The sequence below is a fragment of the Haliotis rufescens genome, unplaced genomic scaffold (assembly GCF_023055435.1).
Source record: "Haliotis rufescens isolate VD_foot unplaced genomic scaffold, xgHalRufe1.0.p SCAF_55, whole genome shotgun sequence".
In the NCBI taxonomy this organism is placed as follows: domain Eukaryota; kingdom Metazoa; phylum Mollusca; class Gastropoda; order Lepetellida; family Haliotidae; genus Haliotis; species Haliotis rufescens.
Genome location: NW_025964279.1, coordinates 663,867 through 683,258, shown reverse-complemented (window position 1 = coordinate 683,258; position 19,392 = coordinate 663,867). Strand labels below are relative to the sequence as shown.

General features: G+C 41.4%; 1 protein-coding gene and 2 long non-coding RNA genes across 3 annotated transcripts; 2 read left to right on the top strand and 1 right to left on the bottom strand.

Moving 5' to 3' along the window:
* Positions 1-6,680: 6,680 nt before the first annotated feature.
* On the bottom strand, positions 6,681-8,442 carry LOC124144937. The gene is made up of 3 exons (XR_006862489.2): positions 8,363-8,442; positions 7,406-7,612; positions 6,681-6,729 (listed from the first exon to the last, which is right to left on the bottom strand). It is a non-coding gene; the product is annotated as an uncharacterized LOC124144937 (long non-coding RNA).
* Positions 8,443-9,834: 1,392 nt separating this feature from the next.
* LOC124144936 lies at positions 9,835-12,673 on the top strand. Its single transcript, XR_006862488.2, has 3 exons — positions 9,835-9,912; positions 10,139-10,345; positions 12,597-12,673. It is a non-coding gene; the product is annotated as an uncharacterized LOC124144936 (long non-coding RNA).
* Positions 12,674-16,929: 4,256 nt separating this feature from the next.
* Positions 16,930-19,090, top strand: LOC124144935 (putative protein TPRXL). Its single transcript, XM_046514561.1, has 3 exons — positions 16,930-17,082; positions 17,852-18,201; positions 18,983-19,090. Exons 1-2 carry the CDS (start codon positions 17,046-17,048, stop codon positions 18,193-18,195), a joined length of 381 nt encoding a protein of 126 aa, XP_046370517.1. The 5' UTR covers positions 16,930-17,045; the 3' UTR covers positions 18,196-18,201; positions 18,983-19,090.
* Positions 19,091-19,392: the final 302 nt, after the last annotated feature.

The following is a 19,392-nucleotide window of genomic DNA, read 5'->3' as shown; positions in this document are numbered from 1 at the left end:
CGATGTCGAGGGGTACAAAATGTATCAATGGAGCTAACAATGTAAGGCCGATGTCGAGGGGTACACAATGTATCAATGGAGCTAACAATGTAAAGCCTATGTCGAGGGGTACACAATGTATCAATGGAGCTAACAATGTAAAGCATATGTCGAGGGGTACAAAATGTATCAATGGAGCTAACAATGTAAAGCATATGTCGAGGGGTACAAAATGTATCAATGGAGCTAACAATGTAAGGCCGATGTCGAGGGGTACAAAATGTATCAATGGAGCTAACAATGTAAGGCCGATGTCGAGGGGTACAAACTGTATCAATGGAGCTAACAATGTAAAGCGTATGTCGAGGGGTACAAAATGTATCAATGGAGCTAACAATGTAAGGCCGATGTCGAGGGGTACAAAATGTATCAATGGAGCTAACAATGTAAGGCCTATGTCGAGGGGTACAAAATGTATCAATGGAGCTAACAATGTAAGGCCGATGTCGAGGGGTACAAAATGTATCAATGGAGCTAACAATGTAAAGCATATGTCGAGGGGTACAAAATGTATCAATGGAGCTAACAATGTAAGGCCGATGTCGAGGGGTACAAAATGTATCAATGGAGCTAACAATGTAAAGCATATGTCGAGGGGCACAAAATGTATCAATGGAGCTAACAATGTAAAGCATATGTCGTGGGGTACAAAATGTATCAATGGAGCTAACAATGTAAAGCCTATGTCGAGGGGTACAAAATGTATCAATGGAGCTAACAATGTAAAGCATATGTCGTGGGGTACAAAATGTATCAATGGAGCTAACAATGTTAAGCCTATGTCGTGGGGTACAAAATGTATCAATGGAGCTAACAATGTAAAGCATATGTCGTGGGGTACAACATGTATCAATAGAGCTAACAATGTAAAGCCTATGTCGAGGGGTACAAAATGTATCAATGGAGCTAACAATGTAAAGCATATGTCGAGGGGTACAAAATGTATCAATGGAGCTAACAATGTAAAGCCTATGTCGAGGGGTACACAATGTATCAATGGAGCTAACAATGTAAAGCATATGTCGAGGGGTACAAAATGTATCAATAGAGCTAACAATGTAAGGCCTATGTCGAGGGGTACAAAATGTATCAATGGAGCTAACAATGTAAAGCATATGTCGAGAGGTACAAAATGTATCAATGGAGCTAACAATGTAAAGCGTATGTCGAGGGGTACAAAATGTATCAATGGAGCTAACAATGTAAAGCATATGTCGAGGGGTACAAAATGTATCAATGGAGCTAACAATGTAAAGCCTATGTCGAGGGGTACACAATGTATCAATGGAGCTAACAATGTAAAGCATATGTCGAGGGGTACACAATGTATCAATGGAGCTAACAATGTAAAGCATATGTCGTGGGGTACAAAATGTATCAATGGAGCTAACAATGTAAAGCCTATGTCGAGGGGTACACAATGTATCAATGGAGCTAACAATGTAAAGCATATGTCGAGGGGTACAAAATGTATCAATGGAGCTAACAATGTAAAGCGTATTTCGAGGGGTACAAACTGTATCAATGGAGCTAACAATGTAAGGCATATGTCGAGGGGTACAAAATGTATCAATGGAGCTAACAATGTAAGGCCGATGTCGAGGGGTACACAATGTATCAATGGAGCTAACAATGTAAGGCATATGTCGAGGGGTACAAAATGTATCAATAGAGCTAACAATGTAAGGCCGATGTCGAGGGGTACAAAATGTATCAATGGAGCTAACAATGTAAGGCCGATGTCGAGGGGTACACAATGTATCAATGGAGCTAACAATGTAAGGCCGATGTCGAGGGGTACAAAATGTATCAATAGAGCTAACAATGTAAGGCCTATGTCGAGGGGTACACAATGTATCAATGGAGCTAACAATGTAAAGCATATGTCGAGGGGTACAAAATGTATCAATGGAGCTAACAATGTAAAGCATATGTCGAGGGGTACAAAATGTATCAATGGAGCTAACAATGTAAAGCATATGTCGTGGGGTACACAATGTATCAATGGAGCTAACAATGTAAAGCATATGTCGAGGGGTACAAAATGTATCAATGGAGCTAACAATGTAAAGCGTATTTCGAGGGGTACAAAATGTATCAATGGAGCTAACAATGTAAAGCATATGTCGTGGGGTACAAAATGTATCAATAGAACTAACAATGTAAGGCCGATGTCGAGGGGTACAAAATGTATCAATGGAGCTAACAATGTAAAGCATATGTCGAGGGGTACAAAATGTATCAATGGAGCTAACAATGTAAAGCATATGTCGAGGGGTACAAAATGTATCAATGGAGCTAACAATGTAAAGCATATGTCGTGGGGTACACAATGTATCAATGGAGCTAACAATGTAAAGCATATGTCGAGGGGTACAAAATGTATCAATGGAGCTAACAATGTAAAGCGTATTTCGAGGGGTACAAAATGTATCAATAGAACTAACAATGTAAGGCCGATGTCGAGGGGTACAAAATGTATCAATGGAGCTAACAATGTAAAGCATATGTCGTGGGGTACAAAATGTATCAATAGAGCTAACAATGTAAGGCCTATGTCGAGGGGTACAAAATGTATCAATGGAGCTAACAATGTAAAGCATATGTCGAGAGGTACAAAATGTATCAATGGAGCTAACAATGTAAAGCGTATGTCGAGGGGTACAAAATGTATCAATGGAGCTAACAATGTAAAGCATATGTCGAGAGGTACAAAATGTATCAATGGAGCTAACAATGTAAAGCCTATGTCGAGGGGTACAAAATGTATCAATAGAGCTAACAATGTAAGGCCGATGTCGAGGGGTACAAAATGTATCAATGGAGCTAACAATGTAAAGCATATGTCGAGGGGTACAAAATGTATCAATGGAGCTAACATGTAAAGCCTATGTCGAGGGGTACACAATGTATCAATGGAGCTAACAATGTAAAGCATATGTCGAGGGGTACAAAATGTATCAATGGAGCTAACAATGTAAAGCATATGTCGAGGGGTACAAAATGTATCAATGGAGCTAACAATGTAAAGCCTATGTCGAGGGGTACACAATGTATCAATGGAGCTAACAATGTAAAGCATATGTCGAGGGGTACAAAATGTATCAATGGAGCTAACAATGTAAAGCGTATTTCGAGGGGTACAAACTGTATCAATGGAGCTAACAATGTATAGCATATGTCGAGGGGTACAAAATGTATCAATAGAGCTAACAATGTAAGGCCTATGTCGAGGGGTACAAAATGTATCAATGGAGCTAACAATGTAAAGCATATGTCGAGGGGTACAAAATGTATCAATGGAGCTAACAATGTAAGGCCGATGTCGAGGGGTACAAAATGTATCAATGGAGCTAACAATGTAAAGCCTATGTCGAGGGGTACACAATGTATCAATGGAGCTAACAATGTAAAGCCTATGTCGAGGGGTACAAAATGTATCAATGGGGCTTACAATATAGGGCCTATGTCGAGGGGTACAAAATGTATCAATGGAGCTAACAATGTAAAGCCTATATCGAGGGGTACAAAAGGTATCAATGGAGCTAACAATGTGAAGTCTGTGAAGTGTGGTTGGTCAACGGGAAATTTGCGAGCAAGTGAATTTAGATCCCGATCCGAAATGAAGAAAAATCAACATGTTTTTTTCTGCTGGGCAGTTTGGAAGATGAGCTTGTAAGGGATTGCTCTAAACCTTGCCTGCAGACTGGCAACTTTTCATAAAGTTATTGCTGAGAGTACTGCCAGTGGGTTATAGGGGCTGCATACAAGTGTGAGACAGTTTTATACTGAGGTGGTAAATATTGATAGAGAAGAGTGATGATCAAGGGAACAGTGGTTAAAAGATTATAAGGGACTAGTCATTTATTGGGGACGAAAACAATGGCACAGTTCTATTGTTTTATGTGTATTTTTATATATTAATTTGAACATCATTTTGGAACTGGTCATTATTGTAGGGAGGGAGGCATGACATCCTTTTATACATAAGGGGGTACGAGTGGCCCAGTCGTCTAAGGCGCTGCGATGCGCTGTGCAGAGTTGCGTCCCTTGGGCACGCCAGAAACCTTTGTTTGTGGGTTCGAATCCCGGCTCGGCACGATTATGTTTCTAGGTTTGTCAGCACCATAACCGTGCTCGTGGGTTTCACCGAAGTGGTAAATGTCTGAGACCTGCATCACTTCGGGCTTTCCTCCCACATTAAGCTGACACGCCGCGATATAACTGGAATACTGTTAAAAGCGGCGTTAAACACAACTCACTCACTCATTTTATACATAAAGGGATGTCGGCAAAATATGACCCAGTCTTAAGACTAAGTAGTAATTTGTTTAGGCTGACGTACATGGATATCAAGAACAATTGTTTTGTTTGGGGTTTTTTGCGTGCTGCATCTGTCCATATGTTTGGGTGGTTTTGCCAGTTTGGGTAGATGTGGTTGTGCGTCGTTGTTGATTTTTCTTTTTTCTCTTGCTAGTTTGGAGTGTTGTCGAAATGTTGTGTGTTGGGTTGTGTCGAATGTGGTGGGGTGTTGACATTTTTGTTGGTATTCAGAGTGGGACGTGGTATGTTGTTTAGGTTGTGGGTGAGGAGGGATAGTGTAGGTGGGTTTGGATAGGGTGGCATGGGTGCCTCCATTGAATTTCTTGAGGGTGGCTTTGTTGGTGTTATTGTATTTTGTTGTTATTGTTTCAGATATTGTCTGAAGGAGCACGGGTTGCCCAGTCGTCTAAGGCGCCGCTATTCGCTGTGCAGAGTTGCGTCCCTTTGGCACGCCAGAAACCTTTGATTGTGGGTTCGAATCCCGGTTCGCCCCGATTATGTTTCGTGTGTTTCACCGAAGTGGTAAACGTTTGAGACCTGCATCACTTCGGGCTTTCCTCCCACATTAAGCTGACACGCCGTGATATAACTGGAATAGTGTTAAAAGCGGCGTTAAACCCAACTCACTCACTCACTCAGATAGTGTGTTGTGTTGTGGCACAGCCCATCACTTGATGCTGATTTGGTGTCTCCTGGGTGTAATGGAGTGTGTGCCGGATAGTGTGAGTAGACTTTTCAGGAGGACCCAGTTCTAGTAAACGAGGGCTATTTAAAGGGCTTTATATTGTATAGAACTTATTTGTTATTGCATGTATTTGGAAGTAAATTTAAAACGGGAGGGGCGTGTCCAGTTTGGATTGAATGAGTGTTTTGTTTATAGTGATCTTGTTTGTTTTTCAACACCCCAGTCTGTTACGCCGAAGGACCTCATGAGGTTTAGGTCGCTTTGTCAAGAAATGACCCGTGGTCACTTCCACAAAGCGATCTTAGCGCTAAGATCATCTTAAGCCTATGTTAAAGTATGGGAATTACAATTATCTTAGCGCTAAGATCGCTTTGTGCAAGTGGGTCCAGATTAGAAATGTAGTGTGTGCATGTTAAGCGCTGGTCGAGGGTTAATCCAGGGGAGTTAGCTTCTTTATTAAAAAGTAATTTCTTCAAAAAATTATTGCAAACTTTAATGCTTATATGTTGTATTAATAAAGGAGGAATGTTTCAGTGAGCTATTTGCATGTGAATGCTGAATGGTGCTCTGTCTTCCCTGAACAGTATTCCAATAACGTCACAAAGAGTCAGCTTGATATGGAAGGAAAGTCTAAAGTATAGATGTTTACCATAGTGAAACTCAGTGACCATAATCTGACAACTGGAACCTATCTGCCAGGAAATAGCCGCTGCTTAGATGAACTAGTTCCACACCTAATTTATGGTTTAGTGAGTGAGTGAGTGAGTGAATAAGGTATTACACTGCTTTAAGAAATATTCCATCCGTATCACTGTATAATCAGCTCACTGCCAGACACGATCCTACTCATTGGGGCTCGGGTGGCCCAGTCGTCTGAGTCCCCGCATTTCGCGGTGCAGAGTTGCGTCCCTTAGGTGAGTGAGTCGTGTTTAACGTCGCTTTTAACAGTATTCCAGTTATATCACGGCGTGTCAGCTTAATGTGGGAGGAAAGCCCGAAGTGATGCCGGTCTCAGACGTTTACCACATTGGTGAAACCCACGAGCACGGGTATGGTGGTGACAAACCTAGAAACATAATCGGGGCGAAGCGGAATTCGAACCCACAATCATTGGTTTCTGGCGTGCCCAAGGGACGCAGCTGCACAACGAATCGCGGCGCCTTAGACGACTGGGCCACCCGTGCCCCCTGCGTCCTTAAGGCATGCCAGAATCCTTTGATCGTTGTTTTGAATCCCAAATGTGCCCTGATTATAAGTCTTGGTTTGTCAGCACCAAGTACACGTGAGTTTCCACAGAGCTGACATATTATAATTCAAAGCGGCGTTTACCCAAATGCACCCACTCATTCACTGCCCTTTTCACTCTCTAGCCTAAAGGGGGCGGTAGGGTAGCCTAGTGGTTAAAGCGTTCGCTCGTCACGCGAAGACCCGGATTCGATTCCCCACATGGGTACAATGTGGGATATTGCTGGAATATTGCTAAAAGCGGCGTAAGATCATACTCACCCACTCACTCACTCTAGCCTTTAGACAGATGAAGGCTGTCCTGTATCACCCGTAACTGGGCAGAATCAGCTAGTAAGACAAAACAGACAGCAAGTGTGTTTATGTTTATGTTTATGTTTATTTAATATTTGTCACAGTTGATCAAGGCGATAGCCCATGCAGAGGTTCTTCTGAATCTGAAATTAAATAAATGTACACATATGTATATACAGATGGTAATAAATATTTATGTCCAATAAACAGGCTATTCTGAAGTTTGATATGTGAGCATACCTGGGCATTATGCATGTCATGTGGACATAAATCACAATATAAGATAGCTACGAGATAGATCGCAAAGAACAATGAAGAACGAAGCGTTGTTTGTTTCACGATAAAACATTGTTCTATCATGATGTCAATAACTTTACAAAACAGACTTGTTGTATTACTGGAAAGCATTCCCTTGAAGATTCGGGTTAGAATTGGTCTTCCCCATGCTTGTATGAGACGACTAATGGGATTGGGTGGTCACGATCGCTGACTTGGCTGATGCATGTCATTGTATCCAATTGCATAGATCGATGCTCATGATATCAATCACAGGACTGTCTGGTCCAGACTCGATTCTTTACAGACTGCCGTTACACAGTTGAGATTTTGTTGAGTGCCGCGTTAAACAACACACACACAAAATTACTGGGAAAAATGTGTCCCTACACGAGACATTGATTTCAGATCCGAAATGGGTTTGCACATATTACAGCCATTGCATTTGAACTTCATTTCTCTCTTATCCGTAACAAATTACCGGTTTATCCTTCATGTAAAGAACATCAATTTTAAGCATATTTTAATTTGCAAATTACTAACCTGTAAACCTCTACCTCCCGGCGTTGATGAGTGCCTGAAGTAGAGCGGCGTCTTGGGCCCCGTTGCTGCCGCTGTGACCACCACTGCTGCCGTGATGCATGGGGACGGGGTAGGGGATGGGGTAGCTGGAGGAGGAGCTATGGTGGGAGGAGCCAGAGTGACAGCAGGACTTCTTGCAACACGCGGACGTCAGAGAAAACAACACAGCTGCAAAAGAAAATATGAAGAATATAGAGAGAGTTATGCAAGAAGAATATAGAAAGAGTTATGCAAAAACGTATAATATGATAATATACTGGATCAGATGACACACCGTCAGAGAATACACTAAATCTATCGAGAACAAACGAGGAGTATCATACAATGACGAATATGGTGACACACACGTCAGGGTAAAGTGCAGGATTGAGAGAGGATGTAGTCGGTAACCACATTGCGGCAATAGTTTTATGCAAGAACAGATAAAAGTTTAAAAAAACTATAATTTCAATATTCATGAGAAACCGCTACTAACAGCAGACTCCATTTCACCATCGAAGACGCATGTGCTTGTTAATCACTATCAAATAGTGATAATACCAAGTGTTCGCGAAAACGAGATGAAATATATTTTGATGTTATGAATGGTACCATGAAGTCTTTAGTATGCCACCTGGAGTTTACAGCTTAAGTCCAAATTTAAGTTGTTTTTGTTTTGCGAGTTATGCAATTCTTCTCATTAACCGAGATCGTTCAAAAATATTTTTAAAAAACGAATAGCAAATTACATTCACCCATAGGGTAATACTGGAGGACTTTCTTTTTACAACATGTTAACCTGATGCTCTATGCTCACATATCTCCAAACTCTAAGAAGAATTCAACTTCAAACTTCCTGTTTCCTGTTTCGCTAAACACCCTACAGTCCAATAGTTGAAAAGAAACACTACATTAATAACATTGCAACTGGTATCTTACCGAAAAGGACGACTGAACGTAGAAATTTGGTGGCCATTATCTTAGTCGAGTGGATGATTCTAACTCTGAAACGGCGAGATTGAAGCAAACTGAATGAAACATATGCACGTTGTATTCATTTTATACCATGTCGTACTACCTCATGCGAGCTGAGATAAAACAGGCCAGTTTGAACGACCCCTCTGTCTCCTTGGTGTGGGGGGAGGAAGGCGTCGAGAACCCCGGGCGGTATGTGCGAGGCTCCCGCGCGGTGTGTGTGTAACCTCCACGTTTTATGTGCGGGAACCCCGCGCGGTATGTACGAGATCCCTGCGCGTTTTCGCGAGACTCCCGTGTGACCGGGGAACACATTGTTTATTATCGAAAGAGAAATGAGTACGAGATCTGCATCTGTTTATATTAATCTTCTCTGGACACTTCATTTCACCACGTTAATGCGGACCTCCTGTCATGTGTCATGGCGAGTCCCAGTATGTTAAACTGGTCCGTCAATGTAGAAATACATGATTCTGATATTAGTTTTTATCTGTGCTACCTTATTTTGTTAAAATCTTTCTATAGTTCCTATATCAAAGACAGGTGCACGTTTCATCTGGAGAATAGTACAGTTATTCTTCTTCAAACGAACCCCACGGCTTTCCAACAGTGCTTCTTGCTGCGACGCAGCATGGATGGTCCCAGTCGCATTCAGAACCCTGTCAAACACAACTAATATGGTACTAGCGTCCTGGTCTCACTTTAGGGGTGGTCGGGTAGCCTAGTGGTTAAAGCGTTCGCTCGTCATGCCGAAGACCCGGGTTCAATTCCCGACATGGGTACAAATTGTGTCCCCCGCCGTGATATTGCTGGAATATTGCTAAAAGCGACGTAAAACCATACTCACTCTCTCACTGACCTCACTTTAACACAAAATTACGAGAATCTATCAGATTAAATGTGAGACTTGATAACCTTTGTGTAGATTAGGTTTTATGGCAACCCCCTTAGTAACATCTGTGTTTAAACAATTTTACTAAGATGTGTTTCAAAATATTTTATTATTCTCCCTTAATGGAACCACAGGACTCTCCTCACCAGCAGTGTTGTTTGTTGTGTCACCATATGAATAACCCTCATCCGCCCTAGGGATCTCCCAGACAAAACCACAAAGGTACTCGTTATTAAAATCTCAGCTTAATAGGTATACACAGTCAGAATATACAGAGTTATTGTGAGTTCTTCAACAATTCTCTTGATAATGTTCGTTTTAAAATAACTTAAGCAACTTGTGTTTCAAAATACTTTATGATACATTTATGTCGGTTTTGTCTTCCTCAGAACTCCCTACGAGTCGCGACGTGTGATTGGACCTGCGTCGCTACATGACGCCAAATTAACCAAAGTGACACTTCTCAATCAAACATCACACACAGCACAGTGGGCAGTGCTCCCGTGAGTATATAATGTGGTACTGAAGAATAGACGGCACTAATTTCCTGACTTTAAGTTACGAAGACAGTTGAACGAAGCCAAGATGTCCGCCAAGATCTTTCTTATCCTTGCTTTCTGTGGTAAGACAAAGAAATACTCTATACTCCTTTATTTTCATTACATGAAATTAATATAACGTGTCAATGCTTTCTTACGAGAATCAACGAAGATCATCAGTAAAATGTGAGACGTTTCTTAAGCCACTGTGACATAACTTATTCCATGGCTTTTCAACGTCTTTATGGGACAACCTTTTTTATCTATATATCTCCAATCTAATCATTTCACTACATTCTATCTCCGCAGCTATGCTGTTTTCTCTGACGTCCGCGTGTTGCAAGAAGTCCTGCTGTCACTCTGGCTCCTCCCACCATAGCTCCTCCTCCAGCTACCCCATCCCCTACCCCGTCCCCATGCATCACGGCAGCAGTGGTGGCCACAGCGGCAGCAACGGGGCCCAAGACGCCGCTCTACTTCAGGCACTCATCAACGCTGGCAGGTAGATGCTGACAGGTTAGTATTTATATTTGTCTTGTCAAATACGGGATGTCATGTCAAACATACGGGGTGTCATGTCAAACATACGGGATGTCATGTCAAACATACGGGGTGTCATGTCAAACATACGGGATGTCATGTCAAACATACGGGATGTCATGTCAAACATACGGGGTGTCATGTCAAACAAACGGGATGTCACGTCAAACATACGGGGTGTCATGTCAAACATACTGGGTGTCATGTCAAACATACGGGATGTCATGTCAAACATACGGAATGTTATGTCAAACATACGGGATGTCATGTCAAACGTACGGGGTGTCATGTCAAACGTACGGGGTGTCATGTCAAACATACGGGATGTCATGTCAAACATACGGGGTGTCATGTCAAACATACGGGGTGTCATGTCAAAAATACGGGATGTCATGTCAAACATACGGGATGTCATGTCAAACATACGGGATGTCATGTCAAACATACGGGGTGTCATGTCAAACAAACGGGGTGTCATGTCAAACATACGGGATGTCATGTCAAACATACGGAGTGTCATGTCAAACATACCGGGTGTCATGTCAAACATACGGGATGTCATGTCAAACATACTGGGTGTCATGTCAAACATACGGGATGTCATGTTAAACATACGGAATGTTATGTCAAACATACGGGATGTCATGTCAAACGTACGGGGTGTCATGTCAAACGTACGGGGTGTCATGTGAAACATACGGGATGTCATGTCAAACATACGGGGTGTCATGTCAAACATACGGGATGTCATGTTAAACATACGGAATGTTATGTCAAACATACGGGATGTCATGTCAAAAATGTCACCTATCTCTGTTAACAGGTTAGACTTTTTACCATAAGTGGGTGTCTGATGTATAAAATGAACACAGTTAATCGTATTAGGTTTGAAAGGGTATGCACTCGTCATTACAATTATTTAAATGCATTGAAATATGTTGAACTCAGCAATAAATCAGCGAAATCGACGCCAGGGGTTAGACCTCGGCACTTCAGCAATTAGCATCCGACGCGGGTCCAGAGTGAGTGAGTTCGGTTTAACGCCGCTTTGATCAGTATTTCCGTCATATCACGGCGTGTCAGCTAGATGTGGGAGGAAAATCCTAAGTGATGCAGGTCTCAGACGTTTACAAATTGACGTGTAAATGTCACGTGATGTTCATACGCGTTTTGATTGGCTGCGTTCATACAACTTGTCGCATGAAAATAGAACATGTCCTATTTCGTACAACTCGCGTCCAACAAGTTGCATACGTCAAAAGTTGGACCGACTTGCCCGTTCACACGATGCAATGTGTTGCATGCAACAAATTGTATATAACTAGTTGTACCGTGTGAATGCCCCTTAAGACGTGACGTTATTAGGTCATGTGTTACTTTAGGTCTTCCAACCCTTGCGTATCGCTCGGTGGCTTCTTTTATATTGAAAATAAATACTCGTATGTCTGTAGTGGCTCATATGTATTTATTTATTTCAATTTATTATGAATATCACTGAGACGTGAAATTAAAAGAGGAATAGCTGCTTACTCTTTTCAAAACTATATTCTAAATAAATATATTGTGGAGAAAATAGTATATAGGAAATAAGCTACAATTTAGTCAAGCGTTTAATATTAGTAGTATTCAACTAGTATATAGGCTTACGTTTTTCAACAGTATATTAAAATTGAAGGAAATACCAAAGTATATTGGAAATAAGGTACACTTTAGTAAAACGTTGAATAATAGTAATTATCAACTGAAAACACGTCTCCAGCATGCTGTAAGATCTATCCGAGCATAAAGTAGCCCACTCAACGATTTTTGGGGATATTTTTTCACAAGCGTCATGCCTTCTTCACAAACATGAATAAACAGTTGGGTGTAGCATCGAATATTTAGAATACCTCCATCAAAACCCCTCTATATTTAAGCGAGTCACGCGCAGGCATTACATTTACTGTTAATGTGATTAATCTCGGATTTGCGGAGCCCTCTTGTTTATAGTAAATGCGAATTACCACATCAACCATGTCTTAAATATCATGTCTTAAATAGTGAGTGAGTATGGTTTTACGCCGTTTTAGCAATATTTCAGCAATATCACGGCGGGGGACACCAGAAATGGGCTTCACACATTGTACCCATGTCGGGAATCGAACCCGGGTCTTCGGCGTGACGAGCGAACGCTTTAACCCGACCGCCCCATGTCTGAAATAAATGTTAAACCCTTTGTCTTTTGCAGGTGACACGCACGAGGGCCACAACTGAAGATAGAGTAATAGAAATACAAATGTTGACGTGCATCAATAAACTGTGTGGAAAATATTTGTGTTTTATTTTATTTTAGTTTTTTAAATTTTTGCTTCTCTCAAATTAATTGTAATTGTAACTAATGTGTGCGAAAGTGATTCATAAACGCACAGGCTGTTGAAAGACAGAAATATATTTGTTTAGTGAAAGACACTATCTCAAAGGTAAAGTCTCAGTATGCTAAGAAGCCTGTGGTTTGTACAATGTAAAAGGTAAACAAATCATTCACTGAACAGAACGTACTTTGTGGGCTATTTAGATGGCAAAAGAAATGAAAAACATACGCTGGTTATTTGTTTGTTTGTTATTTTACGTCGCACACAGCAATAGTCCAACTATATGACGGCGGTCTGTAAATAATCGAGTCTGGACCATACAATCCAGTGATCGACATAATGCGCATCGATCAACGCAATTGGGATACGATTACATGCATCAACTAAGTCAGCGAGCCTGACCACTCGAGTCCAGAGTACGATTCTTACTATATCAAGATCATGTGTTTATGAAGCGTTATCAAATAGTGATGATACCACGTATTCGGGAAAAAGGGAGTGTATCCCACCGGTGGTACCCGTCACAAACACATGCAAAGGAAAGTCAATTGATAGTGATTCAGTGCGTATGATATAGAAGGACTTTATTTTTAGCAGAGATTTCTTATGATTACAGAAATAGTTTTATCGCATTAATAAGAACTATGTGACATAAAGATTAAAACAGATTGCTTCAACGTTAAACGTGATCGACTGACACTCAAGCGGTACTGGTGCGAGTAGATTTCTGTTTATAATTAGACAGTTGTGTTGCGTTGATTCAACAAAGAAGTCATCGCTACTTGGCTGAAGAAAGCTGACTGCAGCAAAATTCAAAGTGACTGACGATGTCAGGAAACATGCAGTTTTGGATGAAGATGGCTGGTCACCCATCACATGGAACGGCCCCTCTTCTTATATTTTACGTAAGCTTCAATGTTCACGTTTTAAATATTCAGATGAGTTTTATGCAAGTTTTTCACAAAATTGTTGAAATATACCCGATCATTGTTTGAGTTGTGTCAATTTTATCTACCAAACAAAATAGTAGTCCGTCATAATCCGTCATCACCACGGAGTAGCCAATCGGGCCTGGAATTCGATCTCATACATATGTTTGATACCAATCATCTCAAATTGGTTTCTGGGCAACAGGTGTGTAGTGAATACAGTTAGATCGTGGTCGGAATGTCTATACAGGTTGCGTCAAACTAGATTATACGTATCTTGTTTCTTGTATTACATCTATCGAAATCGGGATAGAATAGGTCTTCAGCAACCCATGCTTGCCGTAAAAGGCGACTATGCTTGTCAAAAGAGGCGACTAACGGGATCGGGTGGTCAGGCTCGCTGACTTGGTTGATGCATGTCATGGATCCTAATTGCGTGGATCGATGCTCATGATAGCAATCACTGGATTGCCTGGTCCAGACTCGATTACTTACAGACCGCCGTCATATAGCTGGAATATTGCTGAGTGCTGAGTTAAACCAAAAAAATCATTAAAAAAATCTTATTGTTGCGCCAGAACCCCCCCCCCCCCCCACCCCCCCACCCCCCATTCCCCCCCCCCCACCCCCCATTCCCCCCCCCCCCCACCCCCCCCCCCCCCCCCACCCCCCCCCCCCCCCCCCACCCCACACACCCACATAGTTATACAGTCATATTTTCAGTTAGACTGTTAGATGCGAAACTTACGAAGCTGGTGAGTAGGATGTGAGTGGGCGGGCTCCGCTACAAAACACGTGGATATGATGCCATATACGTTATAATATGACAATCTATCCATCATCAACATGTGTTTCGTAGATTGTCACGGCTGGCTGAACTCATTGACTCCCCGAATCACCTGTTATTGAACATAGGAACTTAATGAACGTGGAACATCGATTCTATCTACACGATGAAAGGTTCGAGAGCACCTGCTTCTGGAATACATTTTTTTATTGACAATATATGCAGGTTGTTTTTTTAAATGATAAGTAATCACACTAAAATATGTTCCACGCATTTTCAGCACTCAAATGTGTCATGTAAAGCTTAGATCGAAAATGGGCAACTGCCTGACTGTTGAACGCAATCAAGCTACAGCCCGTGTGCTATGAGTTATTGAATGGGCCCAGCTGAAACATGTTCTTAACTCCCCGTGAATACATGGATGCTTTTTTTTGAGTGTCCATTGCATACGACCCGTGAAGATCCGAGGTAGAATAAGTCTACAGCAACCCATGCTTGCCGTAAATGGCGACTATGCTTGTCGAAAGAGGCGACTAACGGGATCGGGTTGTCAGGCTCGCTGACTTGGTTGATGCATGTCATGTATCCAAATTGCGTGGATCGATGCTCATGATATTAATCACTGGATTGTTTGGTCCAGACTCGATTATTTACAGACCGCCGTCAAATAGCTGGAATATTGCTGAGTGCGGCGTCAAACAACAAAACACAAAAGACAAAGACGACACGTGTGCCTCAATTCCGGTATTTCCCAAGCCATAGCGAGGACAATACCGGAATTTAGGCACGGGTGTCGTAAACACAGTATGACATGAACACAAATATAATGTTCTATTTATTACTGAAGAAGATGTTCACATACAGAGACGAATTTTAGCGTTTTCCTTTTTGGACAGCAAGTCGCAACAGCAGCGGAACCACAATTTGTCGAATGACGTCAACAATCCTCAGCTATGACGTCGTTTCTAGTGTGACGTCATTCCGACCTCACGTCACAATATGATTGGAATGACGTAAACAATGCCGTCCGGGTGACGGAAACAATACACTGTTGTCTCGTGACGTGATATGACCCTAGGGCACATATGATTTTTATAAACCCCGATATGTTTGCCCTCGTAGGTAATAAAAGGAAACATGTCTTAAAACATCCCGTTGATCCAGTAGGCACAAGTCACTTTTATGCCATATACAATGGTACATATATACGGGTTGTTCTGTATATCGTTATAGGCAGGGAGTCGACACATTTTCCATTCAATAACACATTTTGATCACGAAAGGAAAGAAAAAATATTATTCGGTCAGATAATAATATCGGTCTTATTACTTGCCCGTGAAGAGATCACCCGTTTAATAAACATACAGCTGTATTACACATTGTGTAATACCAACACGTGTGCTTATGTATCTCGGAAAACGTTTCACGAACAAAAATTGAAAGCTCTCAACATCCCTTGGCTTATTCAACGACACTGCGTGTGGAGTTGATAGATCACTGAGAGGAGCTTATGCACACTCGATGACCCCAGCAATCTTGTTGCTAGGCTGACGTCACATGGCATTGTTTCGCCGATGGATCTTGCAACAAAATTCACAAATGACGTCATCGGGTATTGTGACGTTATTGTAAACTTGGAGATGCAAGGCCCGTTCCACAAGGCGATCGTATTGTAGCGCAACGACAGTCGTTAGTCTAAGTTAAAGTATGTGAGTTGCGATAGTCTTAGCCCTACGATAATTTTGTGAATTCTAAAGGTGGACCGTTGTATGGTATTAAATTCATACGTTTCAACTTTTGACGTGATTATTCTGTTAAACTCAATTGGACTATGCCGTGAATAGTGTAGGTGTCAGCCTATTCATACTCAACAGTATAATTCAAAAAACGTTATAAATGACAAGTAATAAATAAAATACTAAAAGAGCTCCCGTGTAATACCAATTTTATGAAACTCGTGAATAGCTGTGGTATCTGACTCGCTTTCGCACGTCAGATACCACAACTATTACTCGTTTCATAAAATTGGTATTACACGGGAGCTCGTTTAGTATTCTATATTTATCTGAGAACGTGTTAATAATCGGCTGAATATATATGAAAACACAATATGAATAAGAAAATACTTGAAATATATGCAAGTCTGTTTTGACAAAATATATAACATGATTCATATAATATATTTGCATAACATGATCAGATCTTTCATATGGTTGTAAGAAGAAACGATTTATGAATTTTCCTTCAAAGTTAGACTTTTGAATAACCCGAAGTCATGTCAAACTAACTCATCTAATCCTTCAAACAAATCAATCTTAATTAATATAACAATACTGTATAACGTACGGTATTTCTATTTTGTGAGCAATGCGGCAGTGGCCACACCCATGCTGGGCCGCGGTAGCATTGTCCGCAGGATTAGCCTGCTAATCTTCTCTGGACCTTAAAACATCGTACATAGTGACCACATTGACCAGCAGGTGCCCGGAGCATAGAATGTCGCTTGCGGCCAGGTTTCCGTTATCAAGAGGTATAAATACGTACAAAAAACCAAACGATTCATACAACTCTCATCTTCTGTCTACACAACAACAAGATTAGCATCACCATGCAGAGAATATCAGCTCTACTCCTTGTGACTCTCGGTAAGTAGATCAGACTCGATTCAGAGGTAGAGCGTAAAGGAGGACCCGGCTTGAACTAATAGCCAGTCCCAGCAAGTTTAACTCAAGTTGATCGAGCTCCACTTTGAATATTTAAAGACTGACTGCAAATAATTGTTAATACAAAACGATGTACAAACTGTATGAATACGCGTAAATGTGCAACATTTATCTGCTAACTCAATTGTGAAAATCAATTGTTTGATAGGCCTTACTTAGAAGTTGACGGATGACACTTAAGGATATATACCGAAACGTCGCCTTTACAGTATATATAGAAGTTTGTTATCCATAAGATGTCTCTACTTTGTATATGTATCTCAATCTAACAGTAATGGGTTCTTTTTTTTATCCCAGTTACATGGAGACATGTTTCTGTTTCAAACACGTACATGTTCAAATCTATACTGCATAATAAAGGGCCACAGGCCATGAAGAAGAGTGCGGCTTTAAACAACAAACAAACAAAAAAAGCTTTCAGAATGAGCTGACTTTTTGGAAAGAGGGGAAATAAAATATATTAATGTTACAGAGGAAATCTGACATTTCAATCGGGAAATAAGTTGTAGAAACATGATTTCTATGCTGCTACTAGGGTGTACTACTGTGCCTCCCACCACCCCACAAAACCCACCACACGCACACACACGCACACACACGCACACACTAAAACGCATTTCCACATTCTTTCCACACTCGAGAAACGTGACTGCAATAAACACATCAATCTTCACCTTATTTGATCTTTCAGTCGTTTTGGTGATGTCCACAAATGGTCACCGTCACCGACACCGTCACCGTCACCATCGTCACCGACACCACCGTCACAGCAGTAGCAGCAGCAGCAGCGGCGACAGCAGCTACAGCAGCAGCGAGGAGACGATTGTCCACCACCACCACCACTCGTCTCCTTCCTCCAGCTCCTCCGGGTCCTCCTCAAGTTCCGGATGTGGATGTGGGGGAAGTTCCGAGTCCTCTGAGTCGTCCTCCGAGGACTACCCCATCCCCATCCCCGTGCCATTCTCCCACGGCGGCGGCGGCGGTCACAGCCACACCAACTACCTCCCCATCATCCTCACAACAGGCGGAAAATAAGCTTTCGTAAGTTACCCCTCGGGATTCCTGGTTAGAATAGGTCCTCTCTAACCTATGCTTCTCGTAAGAGATGATTCAATTTATCAGATTAGCAAGTTTGGTGACTTGGTTCATCGCATGTCGTCATACCCCGTAGCTCATAATATCAATCATTGGTTCATCTGGCCCAGACTCGATTATCTACCTGTCCTTGTCGTGTAGCTGGAGTGATACTGAGTGCGACGTTAAACAGCAAACGAATCTCGTACATTGTGTGGAGAATGGGAGACTTTCAGCCGTAGTCACCATTAGCACAATTCTGTGTTTTATCCTAGGAGTAGACAAACCAGTGGTTGATAGTGTGAGTGTCGATCCATGACTTCCACAACCAATTATAAGTTAAAAGGCCATATAGCTATGTTGTTATTTCTCTAGGTGGTCCGCCATAAGTTTTTAAACACCATCTACGCAACCTTAAAATTTAGATTAATTTCATTTTCGATACGTCTCTGTATAATGAAAAGATCCACATTGAGTATTATACGTTCCTAATACACAGTAATAATGTTTTTGGACACATAGTTGGTTTCTGACCCAAAGGCAAACTCATATCGAAGACATAAATACTCCGTTAAATATGTCCATGCTTCAAAATTATAATAAAAGCCTGTCTGATTGTGGTATTTAAGTTATTTCAACCACATATTAAATATGTTATTAGATTTCTAGAAAATGGTACAGGTCAAAACTACTGTGACAATAGTCCTCACTCACTATCATATGATAACACTGTTTCGTTATTTTTCAGGGAGAGCCAGCTGTTGCGTCAATCGCATTTGTTCACGGATATCGAATCTGTTGTTATTGTTATGTTGTTGTATATCCATCGATATTAAATAAAATCCTTTCATGTACAGTTTGATTTATTATTGCTTCAAGTCATAAGGACAGGGCTGTTATTATTGTAAATGAACCGGATGTGTTACAGTTGAAATGTGTGGTCCTCCTCATGGTTTACAGAACACAGCTGTTTCTCGTGTCCATGATACATTCTGGTGTTATTTATCCTTAAATGGAGTGCTATACATACTAGAAATTGAAAATAACAATTGAATGATAAGTATAGACCATCCTTAATGTTTGGGTGGCATTGCATGGATTAGCCTTGGGTGACCACTTTTAGCCCTGGGTGCCGAGGATGAGTCTAACCATGAACTA